This window comes from Mchenga conophoros, linkage group LG4, assembly GCF_057382185.1.
Source record: "Mchenga conophoros isolate Kocher_MC1m ecotype Shallow Benthic linkage group LG4, M_conophoros_male_GT1.1, whole genome shotgun sequence".
Taxonomy (NCBI): Eukaryota; Metazoa; Chordata; class Actinopteri; order Cichliformes; family Cichlidae; genus Mchenga; species Mchenga conophoros.
Window position 1 is genome coordinate 13,316,116 of NC_140529.1, and position 17,364 is coordinate 13,333,479.

Consider the following 17,364-nt stretch of genomic DNA (forward strand, 5'->3'; position numbering starts at 1 on the left):
ACATTCCTCTTTCTCCTGTGTGTCTGTCCTTATTTTCATCTGGTTCTTTTCTTCTTCTTCTGCTTCTTTCTTTCCTCCCCATCCGTCTCTTCCAGTCCCTCCTCTCTTGCAGACAGATTGATTCCAGATGTTGCTAAACTTCCTCCCCCTCTTCTCCCCTCCTTCTGTTCTTCTACGTAAACTCCTTCTCCTCCTCTTTCTCTTTCTCTCTCGCTTTTTTTTTCTTCCCAAAGTAGAACCAGCAGCGACTCTGCAATTTGATGGTCACGGGTAATTTTGGTTTGGATTTCAGTGGCATTCCAGTTGTCCTCCTTGGTAGTGCAGTGCCTACACCCTTACTTTGACTGGGAGTGTGATGAGAATGCACATTTACGTCATTAATCACCAGTAGTTGGGTGTAATTTTTTTTTCTCATATGGCTAAATTACCACCATTTAAAGAATAAATAAGTAGTGCAGCTCCAGTTTTAAACCGCATCGTCACTTCAGGCCTTTTTTGAAACACACTGCAGTGTGGTGGGTTGTTTTTTTCTTTTCTTTATTTAATTCAAAAAAGGAAAGAGTTTTGTCATTCCCACCGACATCGCCTGGGGCTTTGTGGACTTTAAATTCTGCTCTGAACGGGCCTCCTTTATTGCATTTCCATATGCGCTGCATCGAGCACCAGCAGCTCGCCACGCGGTCAGTATGTCGTTCGATGTAAGCCTGCCCATTCCCACTGTAAGCGCGGCGCACCAAGGAGAGTGATCCCCCTGGGGACAAGGCACGAGGGGGAAATTGGTTCCAGATGAAACAGGAAGTGGGGAGAGGAGACAAAGAAAGGGCTGTTTCAAGCAAGGGGGGGACGGGCCCCGAGTCTGGACAGACCCGCCCAGAGTTAAGAGTTTACAGCTCATGCATCAAAAGAAAAAAAGAAAAGGTTTCTTATTTCCATTCTTTACATCTGGTCTATATTTTTTATTTTTTTTTTAAACCAAAACATCATACTCACTTTTCCCCATTTGGCTTCCCTCTATCCCCCTCTCTGTCTAGACACTACTTCTTTCCATTTCTTCATTCTCTCGTGTATCATCATCATCATCCCATCTGTGTTTTGGTCTTAGCCTTCATATCTCTAACCTCTTCAGATTAAAAGCTGTTTGTCTTTCTGTTGTCTTTCTGCTGCTGTCCTACCGGCCCCTTCTTCCTCACACAGGCTTGCCCTCGATTGGCCGAATGAACGTTTGAAGCGATGGAGCAATTCCCGCGGCAGGCAGCATCGGGGTCAGGGCCGGGAGGTTAACTCTGTTGACACTCTTCAGAAGCCAAATCTGCCCCTTCTCATTGCTGCGGCATTACGGGGCCCACCCTCGAAGTGCTGGCCGAACTGAGGGGCGCGTTCATGCCAAAGTGTAGGGGGTTGATGACCAGCACATGGATTTGGAATATTTTGCTGATTAAATGTAATGAAAACATCAGCAGTTCTAAAAAAAGATTTCAAACTCACCCCCACCCTCTAACATGTACACATACACATCTTTCTTTCTTTTCCCCCCTCGGAGGCCTTTCCCCTTATCCTCCTCCCTTCCCGCTTTCTCCCTCTAGTGAGACTCATGCCTCAGCTCCTTATCGAGAGCAGAGGCATGAGTCTCGCTAGGCGGTCATGTTTTCTCTTCGAGGCATGCCAGCAGGCTAGACTGTACCGGAGTGATCTCTCTCACTGCTGTCAAAATATCATCGTTTAGTTAACTTTCCCCATTGTTCCAGTCCTCCCCCATCTCCCGCCTCCTTTTTGTCTTTTCATTTTTGCCCCCTCCTCTTCACCGAGCTCTGTAGCAAACAATGGCTCTTCTTGCCGGGGCAAAATGACACAGAGGGGGGAAAATAATAGTCACAGAGAAAATGGAGCGAAAGAGACAGAAATAATCTAATTAAAAGTAATTACAGAGCAATTAACCACAACACTGGTTTCTGAACAGGGGCGATGAGGGATGGGCTCGGTGGATTTTGATTGGTTGGTGGGACTGGATAGAAAAGTTTGCGAAGCTGCAGTGATGGTTCATCAGTCACGGCATCCACAAGACTGTTAACTGTTAACTTCATTCACTCATCAGTTGTTTTCCCACGCAAGAACGTCGTCTTTGCTCGTTTGAACTTTAGTCCCCTGCTAGTGTTCGGGTGTCATTTAAGGTCTCAAAATGCTTGAAGTACTTTGACTTGTGCTTTTAGATTACAGAAAAGGGTTGTGACAGTATAAATCCTCCTGCTTTCACAAGTTGGGTTGAGATTTTTTTGTCATCTAAAACGCACAAGTTTCTTTGGAGCGCCATTGCTGCATCCACTCACTTCTCAAAAGCACAGCCACTTACGCTGCTCTCATCCCTCCTGTTGTCTCTTGCAGAACAATGAGCCTTTAAATCCCGGTTTCCATGGATACCAACCTCACAGTCAGGTAAGAGACGAGTGACTGCTCGCAAATCTCTGTTACAATAAATTGCCAAAAATAAAAAATAAAAAAATGAATGAAATACAAAACCTTGACTTACTCAACAGTACGTACGCCTGCTTTCAGTCGTCTGATGGTAAAAAGCTGGAAGTGAGTTTGTCAAGTCCACTTGAATCAAACACTGTTTGTTCATGGGATAAAGAAAACATTTTGGTATTCTTCAAATGGGACCTGTTATGTTTATGTTGACCTCCATATTCTTGTTCACTGCTAAAATAGTTTTGTTTACAGTTTAATCCCTGATCGTCGGTGCAGCTCCTTTAAAACAAGCTGATCTCCATTTTAAACCAGCCTTATTCTGATTGGCTGCACCTCACAGGCACAAGGTTGGACACGACTGTGCGCCTTTGGTGTCCCTATGAGCGATAGCCGCTCTCACTGACGTCACACAGAGCAAGAGTTGAAAACACTGTCTGAGTAGGATGACGCCTGATCTTACTTTTAAACTTCTTTTATCAATTTATACTATACGTGGCATATGATAAGGATAGATGGACTGGCTCAGCCCCCTTTTAAATCGAAAGTTACACTTGTGATAGTCCACTTTCATGTCATTCTTCTTGCACAGAAAAAACTAGCAGTGTTGTCCTCACCATCCTCACATATGTAGCAGGATTCAGTCTGTTTTTACGACCACATTATTATCTAGACGGTAATGAAAGCCTTGCCTCACCTTTGGTAGCTCATCTCTCTTCGAGGAATCGATGGAAGAGAAACCAGTGATGACTGAGCTTCTCTTTCAAAGACTTGATTCTTAGAAAGTGGAGAGAAATTATGCTATCACCTTCTTCGCCTTGCACGCTCTGTATGCGGAGCTTTTCTCACAACGCCGTTCACATCCCCTTCGCACTTCTCTCTCTGTCTTTATGCCTCTCTCTCATATTCTCTGTTTCGTTCTCATTCTGAATGTCTCACCAGCATATTGCTCTCAGTAATTAGTGACTTATGTGTGCAGCGGCAGGGTTGCTGACTATTTTCTTATCTACCTCCAAGCAGCAGAGCGCATTGAGCAGCTCAAACCAGCTCAGTGCCCGTGTGTGTGTGTGTGTGTGTGTGTGTGTGTGTGTGTGTGTGTGTGTGTGTGTGTGTGTGTGTGTGTGTGCTTTTTGTCTTCGTGCAAGCGTTTGTGCATCTGAGGGCTGTGTTTTGGGACGTGCAGCTCTCTGGCAGTGCCACAGGAGGGAAGTGTTGGCCTGTGAGCTTTCTCGCCCCCCAGCCTCCCTCCTCGCATCACAATATGGAGATTCTCACAGACCTCATCCTCTCATTTAGTCTCCTCTCCCTCCTCTGCTCCCTGCACTCCACTCCTGCTCTACCCCTGGTAACATCTCTCGTGGGAGTGCAGCTCTCGGAGAACGCGAGGGGAGACACCAAAAGAATTTCAGGCTTTCGTGCTTCAAATCAAATTTATTACAATTTCTGGGTGGATGTCAACCTGACTATTAAAAACAAATGTTGTGCAAGAGATTAAAGGCGAGACAGGAAGACGAGAAATAAAGCAGGGAAGTGGCACAGAGCTAAAACTGAAATGGAAGCAAGTTATTTAAGATGGCTTGCCCGCAGGGGCACACAATCAGTTTCTTAGTTAGAGCAAGCTTGTATTCCAGTCTCGGCTCTCCTCTGCCCGAGTCCATCTGTTTGTAAGACAAACACCTGGGCAGAGAGATCACTTCTGATCTGCAGCGTGTGTGAACTCTCGCCCGGTGTTAAATTCAGAGCCACGGCATACCTCTGCATTTGTTTTATAAATGATTTAAAAAGTCGTCCCTGCTAATGTATTCTGCCCTTGAGCACACACATTAGGAGTCTCCAGCACACTGCTGGTTATCATGCAAATGGAGTTAGCCAAGCCTAGCTTTGCAAGATTGGCTTGTTCACTGCTGCAGTGCATTTGTCTCCGTAATGCGTCTGTCTTATGTTATTTATGCACATTTGAACTGCCCGCAGGTCTGCCCGCGTCAACACGAACGCGTTTAACTGGGGACGCCGCTGCCATACGTCTCCTGTTCTCTAAGGGGGGTCAGTCCTCTGGGGCCGCGGTTTCCTGATGTTTAGAGTTGATGATCAGAGTTAAAGACACACATACAAACAAGACAGAACCAGCACACCTAAGCGTTTCTTTGGCATTTAGCAGCAGATGTAATAACCTGCACACAGGAGGTGCAGTTGTTGTGAACATGTCCTGCAGAGTAGTTGAGCAGGGCTGCTGATCATCTGTAGATACCGTGTTTGGAGAACAGGCCTTTGTTTGGACGAGCTGGTGAGCGCTGGATGGATATAGCCCTTTGTTTGAATTCATGTGTGTCTGTTTTCCAGCCAAGGTGCAGCAGCATGGATATGATCAGAGCGCATCTGCGTGTGTACGTTCGGTGCATGTGTTTGTGTGTGACTGCATGTGTTTATCGCAGTGTTTCAGCCTGTGTACTTAATCCCAGGATCATCCCCTATTCATCCTCTCATCCTCCTCACTTACAGCCCTAATCCTGTCATCCCTCGCTCTTTTTTTTCCCCCCCCCTCCACCCAACGTTTTTATCCATTTATCTCCCAATCCTGTTATCTCTCGCTCACATCCATTGCCCCCTTCAGTCCCTGTCCCCCTCTACTTCATCCCAGCTCCTTTTCCGTCTCACCCCCTCTCTCTGCCATCACCACCACCACCTCCGTCCATTCACTTTATCTTTCCTTCCCAACATCCCTCCATCCCTCTGGACCCAGTTCTAGCCAGACTCAGCAGATGTCTGAATGCTTGGCATCAGGGCTTTTTTTTTTTTTCTTTTTTTTTCCCCCTGCAGAGTTCAGTCCCTCCCATATGAAAATGCAGCGCAAGGAACTGCACTCTCATGCCTGCAAATTAAACGCCTCCTAACAATACAGTGTTGGAAAGTGACGGAACTGAGCCAAGAAGAAAAAGGTGCAATGCAGCGTAATGTTCAGGTTGAGGTTTAGGTAGTGGAATCGGGGCTGGCGCTTGCTCAGTTTTGTGAGACTTCCATCTGTGTGAGGAAGACAGCTGCAGCAGAGAGATGGTGATCTAGGAGCCTACCCACGCAGCTAGCTACCTAGCTGTCTACCGGCTGGCCTACCTACCACTGCTTTTTTGGAGCTGACAGGCTGCCACGCAATAAATAAATCATCAAAAAAAAGCTGCAATGCAGTGGGGGTCGCATTCGTGTTCTGTACTCTCAGGCAGCCAGTGCGTGGATAGAAGGCAGCATCTTCTTCCTTTCCCGTTTCTTGTCTCTCTCCGGGGGCTTTAGGAGACGGCAACAACATCAGCTTTCTGACTCCATCCAGACACAGGGTTAGATTGCTATATGGAAGGATGGATGCTTTGATGGATAGGAGGGATTGAGACTGAAAGGGAGGGAAAGTTTTAAAAAGAGGGGCGGGAACAAGAGGAAGCAAAGGGGGGGAGAAGAGCAGGAGGACGTGTAAGGCGAGTGTGTGAATGACAGACGCAGAGCAAAGAGAGAAGAAGGGAAGAGACTCGGGTTGGCAAGAGGAGAGAGACGGAAAGGCCCGAGGGGGATCAGAGCAGCAGGGCCGGAGAGACGAGCAAAAGCGAGGCAGAGAGTGACAGGCTGACGAGGCTCGCGTGCTGGAGAAGTAGAAGAAGCAACACCGGCAGGAGGAGGAAGAGGGAGTGAACGAGGGAGAATTTGAATGTGTGAGGCAGACGTGGACTGAAGCCATCGTCAGCTCATGGTCCTGGAGCACAGACACGGGAGAGGAGGAATAGGAGGAGAACGAGAGACACAGACGGAAAAGGAGAGGAGAAGGAACGGGAAAGTGGAAAGCTGGTCAGCAGTTGTTCCTTTAGATCAGACAATGATGGGGCTGTACTACCAAGCTATGCTACCGGTGAGTTCGCATCTCAAGCAAGAGCTTCTTTCTCTCAAGTGGCTTTTTAGTATCGCGAGGGCCAAACTAGCAAAACAAGATACAATGTAAATGATTTTTGTTGTTGTTATTTATTTATTTTAATTTGGCGTGATGAAGCAGTAATTGCTTTGCTGTTCATGGTGTGGCCTGCTCTGGTTAGCTGTGTCTTGGCCCAGGTAAGGCCTTTTTCAGATAGTTGGCAGAGCATCAGGCCGACAGCAGGGCTTGTCCCTGCAGCTCTGCTCATTTCACTTTTTTTAACTCTTTGCACCCATCTGTGATAGTTTTGATAGAAACGAAATAATTTTTTTTTCTTTCTGTTAACCATACAGCATTTTGTCCTGGTGACACTGAAGTGCCGACGATACACAGGAGCAAAGCGTGTGCTTGCAGGGTATCAGCACACTTGCATTAATAGTTACTTAACACCACAGATTATAATGTTTATACAGTTGATGTGTTGTGCGCAAGGCTGCTCTTAACATATGGTGGGCGTGTCTGTGCTACTTTAGCTCAAAGACAGCCTCAGGATGAGAGCTGTTCTCTGGCTCTGTTCTAGCATGTCCTGCTCTCTGGTCTTGGGTTCCTTTGGGCCTCAAGGCGGGTGTCGGGAATTGGGGGAGATGTCTGTGAGGCACACGCGTGCAGACGCGAAGTAGCAACTGCTGCTTGGATTGCCTGTGCTGACATGTATGTACATTGGGCACTGCGAGCCTTCTCCACGCTGACTGCACACAGTGTCAGATTATATTCCATATGGATGTGTGTCTGTGTGTGCGTCGTGTCGTGTCGTGTCATGTCACTTGCAGAGGGGTGGAGGCTGAGATTTTCTTCAAGCTGTCCATGCGGTTTAAACTTCATCTTTGGATTGAGGAAGACAGGTGCTGAAGCACAGTTGTTACTTTATACACACACACACACACACACACACACACACACACACACACACACACACTCTGCAGTTCCTGGAGTACTTTACTAGCACCCCCTCCTTTTCTAATGGCAAAACTCAACTCTATGCATTTTAACCCTTCATAGGTCCACAGCATAATCTGTGTATTCTTAATAGCTACAGTAACAGTAGCTACTACAGAGTTAATACTGTCAACTTCATAGAGTAGGACGACATTTGTAGTGTGGGAAAAAGCAGCATTTCTTTTGTTTTTAATCACAGAGGAAGTCGTTTTGCATTATGAGAATAACATGGAGATGTTAAGAATGAGGTCAACTTGTTTGAGGTGACTTTAGTTTGAAAATGTCAACTTTTTATTTTGACATTTCTTCTTTCTGTTGTTTCAAAATCATCATCATCATCAACTTTATCAACTAAAAATGAAAAAAAAAACTTTAGTAATTTTTTTTCCAGTTCAACTTCAGTCTGCAAATGTCAAATTAAATTTTTGACATTTCTCAAAATTCAAAATAAAGATAAACTCCTTCCTAAACTTCCTTCCCTTGCTTTTCCCTGACCTTTTCTCAGTTAATATGTCATTTTTACTCGTGTAAAATTCAGTACTGACGTTGTAGTTTTTCCAAATTTATTCAGTGACTGCAAAGTTGTGCTAACCTATACATTTTTCTTTAAAAGCTCTTAAAAAAACCATTACAGTAAAGACGCTACTACTAACCCTGCTGCTGTTCACACCAAGGCAGTGCGAGAGCCAACCTTTTATGGTCATTGAGGCTGAATGTAAATACAGACCTCTGCTGTGTTACTGTGCACATATGATGACACAGTGACTGCATATAAGACTCCCAAAAACCAGTGAAGGTTCTTTTCCCTCCAGACCTCCAAAACGTCATGATCAACTCTCATTTTCCCACATGAGCCGTCTCTTTCTCCCCCCCGTGTTTCTGCTGTTTTTTTCTTTCCCCCCCTCCTCTGTTAATCTTTGCTTTGCAAGCTTGCGCAGCTGTGAGGCAAACACGTTATTCGTCTTTTAAAGAGAGTATTGCCAAATGGAGAATTGAGGTAATGACTTGAAGGGTGTGAGAGCAGGGGGGGCCGTGCCTTAGTCCCATGTGGGAATGCACTTTGAAGGTGACACATCACCAGTCACACCGGCTTCTGCAAAATTTATGGCAATGCTCTCTATTTTTGGTGACACGTCTCTATAGCATACTGTGGATAAACATCAGCTAGTGACCGCAGTGCAGTTGATGAAATACTAAAGGTTTGCCATAGCAAGACTTAGCTTCAGTTAGAATTTGTCACTGACTGGATCTGACTAGCTTGATGGTGCATTTGGTGGAAAATACGCTTCATTTCTCGGATTCTGTTTTGCCAGCGGGGCACCTTATCTGGTGATGGTGGTTCGAGCCACGAGAGTCAACTGATCAGCGTGTGGATTAGACTTTGTTCAGTCTGTTCGTTCCCTACACGCTGGGCAGCTAACGCGAGCTAGCCAGCAGGTATCTGCAGATATGAGGCTGATGTCAACAAACACAAACAGCAGGAGCAGATGAATTAGGCAGCAGACTTTGTTCTTACTGTGTCAAAACTAGACTGGTCTATAGTTGTTCGAGCCTGCATTTGAAAACTGTGCAAAATGATGAAAAGCTTCCAAGCTCTCCAGCTGTTTTGCTCATGTAGGCCCAAAAATATGTTTATGTCTTAGTTTATTGAGCATGCAGGGAAAAAGATCAAACTTGAATCAAAATTTAAATTTGGTGATGATTTGTTTGCAGCTGTATTGCCCGGCCGTGCGTCGTGTTAGTCGAGGCATTTAATTGGCAGCCCGTTTTTGCATTGCACACTGGACACGATCATGTGACTGTGCAGGCTCTGTCACAGCAGCACATGGTCCCCCAACTTGGCTGCTTATGTGCCAGTCCTAAAACGTCTTCTGTTTGCAAGAGAGAGTACTCAGTTAGTGCCATGCAGCGACAGATCTTCAGGGAAATTGGAGGGGATTCACACCCAAGTCTTTAATCCTCTGGGTTCTGTGTGCATGTTTGTCTGTGGGAGACAGCTGCCTGTGTGTGTGCTGAGAGTATTACAGTACAACAGCAGACAGTTTATTCTAGGTAGTTGCATGCTTAGCTTTATTCATTATTGTTATCCTTTTTGATTATGGGTGTTTCTTTGTGCTTTGCAAGTCTCAAAATAGAAACTTCCAGAGAAAACTAATTTCCCAATTTTACAGAGGGACACACATCGTGCATGTTACCAAAATAAACACTGAGCCAGAGTCCTCCATATTGGTGGTCTAATGCACTGTGTGAAACTGCTCCACCTGAGGGTTAACTGTTCTCCCACCGCCTGTAAAAGCCACCGTGATGCTGTCCGACACTAATGCTGCTGCTCTAAATGCCATTGCCCGAGGCCTGTGCGATGCGGGTTGAGGTGTGAAAGCACTCCGCATGTTACCTCACAGCAAATACGTGCACACAGAACAAGAAGCCGAAATGTATGCGGTACTGTATCTCCTAGGTTACCTTCCCCTGTATGATAAACAGCAGTGTAACACTGGGTGTCTGCACACACACCATACCCTAGCTTACACTGCAGCAGGAAGTCAGTGCTGCTGGGCTTTTACATTTCATCATCTTCTGCAAAAGGTATGGCAGCAGGGAACGAATGGTCCATCTTGTAGCATTTTTCAGTGTTGGCAATCTAAGATTTATCCAAGAGTAGATTAAGATTTTCGATTTCTGAACTTATGTGATTTTTAGATTTTTATTGGTCCTTTTAATGTTTGCAAATTGTCAGTGATCAAGGTTTAACAGATGATTTTACTGCTGAATGCTCTGTAAATCGGTTGAAATGAACGAGTCGGGAGGCTTTAATTTTTTAAGTGTTAAGTGCAGCGATGAGCTGAGTGCCATAATGACATAAAAGTCAGCATACTTCTTAGAAATATTGTTATTATGATTTGGAAATTGGTGAAATGCATAATGCAGCAGATCACATGTCAGGCTGCAAATGGGCAGATTAAGTGTTTGGACTGAATTATCATGCAGTAGAAAGATTGCAGACAGTGTGCAGCGAATTTGGACACATTAACCTGAAATTGGCATCCAAGTTCCTCACTGAAATATATCAGTGTTGTTCTCCATTTTTGGCTTCTTTCTTAAGGGTCCACACAGTAAATCATCTGCTTTCATCTCATCCTGTTCTTCCATCCTTTGTCTTTTCCCAACAGTGGCATATTTTCCACTGACCTGCTGCTTCAACCGATTTGATACGGAAAGGTCATTCTTCACGATCCGCATTTTTGGTCTGGCACAGATTTTTAGGCTGGACGCCCGCCCTGATGCAACCCTCCCAATTTATCTGAGCTTGGGACCAACGCTGGCTCGAGGCCTCCATGGCTGGGTTTCACTGGAATATCTCAATGAGGGATTTAATGAAATTTTATGGTTTATATTTTAATTTAAACTGCTCTTTAAATTGCTCATAATATTAAATATTTTTGGAAAAATATTATTAAATCATTATAAAATCATATTATAGCCTCAGTCGCTGCTGTGGGACTTTAACATAGCTTTCATCATTAATTATTCTGCAGTTCTGTTGATGCTTTGTTAAAAAAAAAAAAAAATGAAATCCCTGTTATAATTTCATCCGAGCCAAAAGTTGCTTTGCAAATGTATTTTTTTCTGATCAATAGTTTAAACCCTTTAATATCAACTCACTGTCATTATTGACAATTAAAACATCAAATCCAGTCATCTAAATAAATGGAACCTAATAACCCGTTATTACTATTATTGAGGAGTAATTGATTGTCACGATAATTATTGTGATTCATTTTTCGACCTTCATATAATTGACCAAATACTCAGACGGTGATGGTTTTACTTCAGCACAGCGATGGTGCTCCAGCTGCTCTTTATCAACTGTCATAAAAACACTGACAGTCTTGCACGTGATGCATTATTGTATGCACAGGCCAACTTACTGCACAACACACTGCCGATATTGACTGTTGCAGTTTTTCTAAAGGAAAACAATTTTGGTTGGTTATTTTTAGGACACATCGCCCAAAGTGAGTGCGAGTGTTTGAGAGAAGTCTGTGTGATTATGGTAATGATACTGATGATGATGTTGATCAGAGCTGTCAAAAACCGACAGGCTGCATGTCACAGATCTCAGCGGAGCTGCGGAGCCGCTGACACTGACAGACAGCGTGGGGTTAGTCTGTAGTTCATACAGCGGGTTAGGTATTTGGTTTATGTTAATTTTTTATTTTAAACGAGTGGAAATCGACACCACCTCAGCTTGGATATCTCCCTGATCCCCAACCGTCATCGTTACTCAGTTACTTAGCTTAGTTTTTCCCAACTTGACAACTCTTTGGAGTTTGTTATTTTTTCCTCCTTAGCAACAACTAGCCATCGAGCATGGGGTCACTCTCTGCACCTCTCTGTTAGTCATCTCTGTGCAGTTTTTGGAAGAGAAAAGCAAAAAGGCACATGTGCAATGTTGTTCTAGTAGTTTGTTACCAAAATGGAGGCAGTGCAATTTGTGATATTAATAAAAAATAAAAGACTTTTTTTTTAGGCTGTGTCTAATTTTAAAACAGTTGTAAAAATAGCAAAGCTGCGTGTGGTCATTTTTGTCAGACGACGTTGTGGTTATAAAACCAGAGTCCTTAAGAGAAAATGCCTTTTAATTAAATATAAAGTTGTGTGTCCTGCTTTCATCGTCTTCAGCAGCACCCCACCCACTGCTCTCCCACTCAAGAGCTCCAACCAAAGCATTAAATATTCGCCGTTGATCACTCCGGAAGCTCCTGACAGCCTTAACAGGAGTCGGTGGTTAAGGCTAACCTACGAGCTGCTTCTGATTACAGTTATAGCTGCAGCATATGGAACGGGAGCTTCGACTTAAGGTTCTGTGTTGAGGCACTTTTGTTGCCAGATATCTATCTATGTGTCCTCTGGATGTGAGCCAGTGCACTATGGATGTACCTCTAAATGACAACTGGCGCACATTCAAGAGAGAGAGGCAGCGTCTGCATAGAGGCAGCTGTATAAGGAGATGGGGCTGTGGCCTGTTTGATGGACATATCAGTGCAGTTGGGGCTTTGAGTGACTGGAGAGGAGAGAGAGCCAGTGGGTTTGAAAGAAGGCGAAAAAATATGGCCCTCTTGCTTTCATCAAGCGTGGCAGGCAAGAATGAAGGGAGGGAAGAGAGGGAATGGTGGGTGGACGGGGGAGATAAACACAGGCACACTGACTTCAGCTGAAGGGAAAGGAAAAATAGATGGACTGCAGTTGGAGAAGAATCTGTGAGTAGTATTTCTGCCTCCAGCCAGACAACTTAGTAGATAGTTGCAATAGACAAATTGTCATGAATTTTTCAGCATCATCACAATTTGGGTGTTGACTCTGTGGCTGGTGTCAACACCTAAGGTGACCCCCCCCCCGCCAGAATCCTCTGTGTGTATGTAAAAACACAGTCTCAGGTCTCTCAAGTAAATCGCCCACTGTGTGTTTTGGGATGAATATGTCGTGGTTTCTTATTTGCGATATCAGGTTTTAATTTTGTGAGCTTTTCAGCTGATACTTGAAGCTACTCTGTTTTCACCTTTGCTCAGATTGCTTTTCATGACACTTTAATAAGAAGCATATCCTGTTTAATCTTATCTTACAGCGTCAAAATTCTTCCTTTGGAAAGTTTTTCTTGAAACCAGACGTAACTCTAATGCAGTGTCTCATTATTTCCTATAATTCCTCTCTCCCCGCTAAGTCCCCCTTTCATTTTTCCACGGTTTTCTTTTTCCTTTCCCCCCTCTCTCCTTTTTTCAGTATGTGACGCTGCCATGTAGGGCAGCACTGCTCCTTAGTCAGCGGGTCGGGAATGCCTGTGTCACCCTAACACTGTAGTCTTATCCAGTCTGATCTGGATCCAGTGACAGCTTTATTCCTTGTCCTGTTTATTAGTTCATTTATTTATCCAATAATTCATTTAAAAAAACTGTATCTTTCAATTTGGTATCTGAGTCCACAAACATGGTCATAAGCACTCTGTTTGTTTTGTTAAGCCTCAGCAGCAGGATGATGAATGGTACAATACTTCAAGATGCTTTTTTTCGTATAACTAATTATGCTACAAGCAGGCGGCGGCATTAGAAGAGGTCATCTGGTCCATTGTTTGGTTGATATGCTCTCATCAGACCAAATTAATATTGGTCTGCCATTACTGTGGATTTATGCTTCAGCCGGAAATCTACGCCGTAGCTACTGCTGGAAATAGTCAGTGTGGCTGTGTTTTGTGAGAACAGATGATCAAAAAGTCAAGTGTAAACTTTTGCACATCACAGCTCAGCAAACAACAAAACCTATCATGCAAAAGCACTCAGCTAACCTGTCAGTGTTGTTCTACCAATGTTTGTGTGAAAGGCTCAAGGCTTTCAGTGTAAACGCACCAGGATTGGTTTATTTGAATGTTTGGACTCTCGCATGCAGCCACAGCTTCACCGAGCCCCGCTGTCTGTTAGTAGCAGCAGGTCCACAGCAGCCCAAACTGGATGTGAAGCTTGGTTTCTCAACAACATGGAAAAATAGTTAGGGATTCCCTTTAAAATAACAATAGCTTTTATGAGTATTTATAGTAATGTAGACTAAAAAGAATTACTCCCCCTCTCACAAAAGCAGTTCATTGGTTGCCGAGTAGGTGTGACTGTCTTTGGCTGACTACGGCAGCTTGAGTTGTTAGCATTGCATAAATGCACGTAGTCCAGTTTTTTCAGGCCCGATCTAATTCCCCTTTCCTCTTTGCTATGTTGTCACTCTTTCCTTTCTCCACTCAGTCTTCCTCCTTTCTGCACTATGAGTGTGTTTTTGTGACTCAGCCATGGGTCGGGATATGCCTGAAGAACACACCCTTTGGTGGCTTAACACAGGCTACTGCACGTTTATGAGCTCACATGCCCTAACAAGAACGCTTAAGCTTTGATTTAACATAGCCAGGCTAAGGCCCAGCTAATGAATTTTAATGGCGCGTTATCTCTTTTTGAACAGGTTTTTGATGGGCCGTCTTTATCACAAGGTGACAAAGACCGTAGTTGGATGCAAAACACACAGTTTTCTTTTTTCCTTTTCCCCTAACATGCATTTCCTGCAGTCAGAACAGTAGTGGACGAGTTCCCCAGATTTTTCCAGCCTGTTTGTGGATTACGCAGTCTCCTCTGATTCCTCCACTATCAGCTGGGCTCAGACTCCAGGAAGCTGCTTGTGTTGCAGATGGGCCTTTTAGCCTCGGTTGACTGTTTACAGCCACTGCGGCTGTGACTGCAGAAGAACAGTAAGCAGTCGGGCTATAGGATTAGAGAAAGGGAAAGAGCCCATTTGCTTTGCGGCATCTTAGTTACTCTGCCTAATTAAAAAGGCTGTCTGGAGACAGAGTGTCTCTAGGCGTCACCCAGCCCAGATACAGCCCATGGCAGAGACCAGACCAGTGGTTAATGGTGTTGGATGCGGTGTGTCATCCTGCCTAGCTTGGTAGAAAAAAAGCAGCCCTGACCCCAAACTTGATGGCCTTTTTTTTTTTTTTTTAAAATAAATCCATCTTTTCTTTCAGCCTACCTACTCATTCTGCTTCTCCCCGTCCATCCTCTACCTTTCTTTTACTCTGGCTTTGCTGTAAATGCCCTTGAGTGTGTGAAATGATTGAAGCAAGCAATAGTGCAGAGTCACCACACACCCAAACACACACAACATAAAGATATATATGTGTGTGTATTTGTGAGCGTGCTGGAGCAGCAGCAGCAGCTTTAAAGAATCTGTAGGTGATCCTGCTGCTGATACAGAGCCATAGGCAGTGAAGCTCCCGCATCTAATCTGAAGTACAGCTTATCTTCCCAAGTAGTCACACAATGCAGCAGTGTATGTAAATATGTCACAGTTTACATGCCGCTGTTAGTATTTATCTACCGACTTGTCGATCCATCCTAGAAGCATCTTTGTATCTCAAACCTTGTATCAAATTTCGCAACTTAATAATAGATGATCCCCTCCTTATCGGGGTCGCTATTTCAGCTGGCACAGGGCGAGAGGCAGGTCACCAGTCTATTGGGGAGACAACCATTCGCACTCACATTCATACTTAGATTAATCTAACCCCAGTAATAATGACTTGGGACTGTGGAAGGAAGCAGGGCTACCCACAGTCCACATAGAAAGGCTGCAGCTAGATGTTGGGAGTCAAACACAGGACGTTGTTGCTGTGAGGCAGCAGTGCTAACCACTGCGCTACCATACTGCCCTAATAATAGATCTGTTTGCTGTAAATATTTCATGGTCGGCTGACTGAAAACACATGCCTGTCAGAGATATGGAGGTAAAGCGAGGCAGGGAATGAAGCAGTGACTGCGTGGTAAAGGAGAGAGAGAGAGGAAGAGAGAGTGAAATTTGATAGGCAGGATTTTAACCCCCTCATTCTCTCTCCGTCAGGGAGCTGCAGTCGCTGTAAAAAGCTCACTGAGAATATATGTTAAGCTGTCTCTGTCTCCCCCTCCTTCCCCCGCTCCCGCAGGGCTCTCAGGATTCGACAGGAGGACAGGAGGGTTTGGTGGCCCCACCCTTTACAGCATTCCCACCTCCACCCCCTCCTCAAAACGGTCTACCGGGAACAGAGTTTGGCCCTGGGGCCATGTTTGGTGCTGGAGGCCAAGGTGCAGCAGAGGTAGGGGCTGGTGCAAATGGAGCCCCCACCTCCACCAACAACAACAGCAGCAATGTAAGCACCACGATTTCATTTCCCTTTGTTTTTTTATTTATATATATATATATATACTTGATACCTTGTAGAGGTGGGCGGACGGATTCAAATATGAATAGTTTGTATAGCAAAAACTGGTATTGGTATCAGATCGATTGATACTATCCTCTAAGTTCAGTGTGTAGTCCACTGAACTGTATTACAACATTTGTGGAAATGAAACCATGTACCTTAAATATCCATGGAAAATGTCTGAACCTATTTTTTCTATGTTGTCTATTTTTTAATACCCTAAAGCACATTTAAACAACAGACGTTGACCCAGAGTGCTTTAGAGACGGGCACATTTATACTTCACGTCTCCAAAAAAAACCCAGTTTCAAAATACATGAATACATGAAAAGCTGAGAGGTGTGTTTTGTTGACTAATTATTATAGAAAATTAAAAACACAGTGATTTAGTGATCATTAAAATGTGTTCAGAATTTACAAGTTGATAATGATTCATCTCATAAACCACGACACGCTGTGCTGCCACAATAATATTAACTCTCTCAAATCTGAGGTAACAGTGGGTGCCTGCTCAGTTTTTGGCATTCCTCAGCAGACTTCATTACCGACACCTGACGGTTAGTTGACTTTCCTCTAACAGCAGTAAAATAATCGTCAGGTGATTTTAGTTTTAATAGCAAGGAGCTACGGATCTAAATTCCCATGTTGTGTTTATATTAGCTTAGCTTGAATGTCAACAGCCAAATCTAATAAAATAAAAACATCTCACTGCATTTGCTAAAAGTCAATATGATCACATTGCCTCCCTAAAGATACTGGCATGAAATGAGCATTCATCTCATCTTCATCTGATCAAACTGAGACATTTCTGTTTTAATCTTTTTCGCTTTATATTAGGGCTGCTCAATTAATCGAATTTTAATCACGATTACGATCTGGGCTTTCAACGATCATTAAAAATGACTGAGCCGATTATTAGCCCCTCCCTCATGCTTTACTCTCGCGCTGCTCCGTGTGGCAAATCAAGCGCACCTCTCTGCATTTCGAACACGCGTCACAACAATTAAGAGGACCCGAGGGAAGCTCGGAAAGCTAAGCAGAAGTTATTTGGACAGGAGAGTGACTGCCGTTGGTTGAAAAGAGAGGTAAAAAAAAAAAAACTTAAGTGGTGTGGAAACATTATGGGTTCGCGGAGTCAGACGTGGATCAAGTAGACACAGTGTGTAAACTTTGCTATGGTGTCGTAGCTGCACCACAGAGCAACACTGCAAAGTTCACATTTTTCATTTATTTCTTATATTGCAAACATTTGCAC

At 44.2% G+C, this 17,364-nt stretch overlaps 1 protein-coding gene across 8 annotated transcripts in view; it reads left to right on the forward strand.

The window, feature by feature from the left end:
• LOC146575654 (RNA binding protein fox-1 homolog 2-like) overlaps nt 1–17,364 on the forward strand; it is a 52,207-nt gene that overhangs the window by 10,851 nt on the left and 23,992 nt on the right. For 5 of the 8 annotated variants that reach the window (XR_014892165.1, XR_014892164.1, XM_085270446.1 and 2 more), the window contains 2 exons: nt 2,380–2,430; nt 15,852–16,055. Coding sequence is in view for 6 of the 8 variants with exons in the window: in XM_085270446.1 (XP_085126572.1) it covers nt 2,380–2,430; nt 15,852–16,055 (255 nt within the window). In the remaining 2 variants the exon portion in view is untranslated. Of the gene's footprint in view, nt 1–2,379; nt 2,431–5,047; nt 6,347–12,520; nt 12,604–15,851; nt 16,056–17,364 lie in introns of those variants that run through there. The other 3 variants (XM_085270450.1, XM_085270451.1, XM_085270448.1) reach the window with 3 other exon arrangements.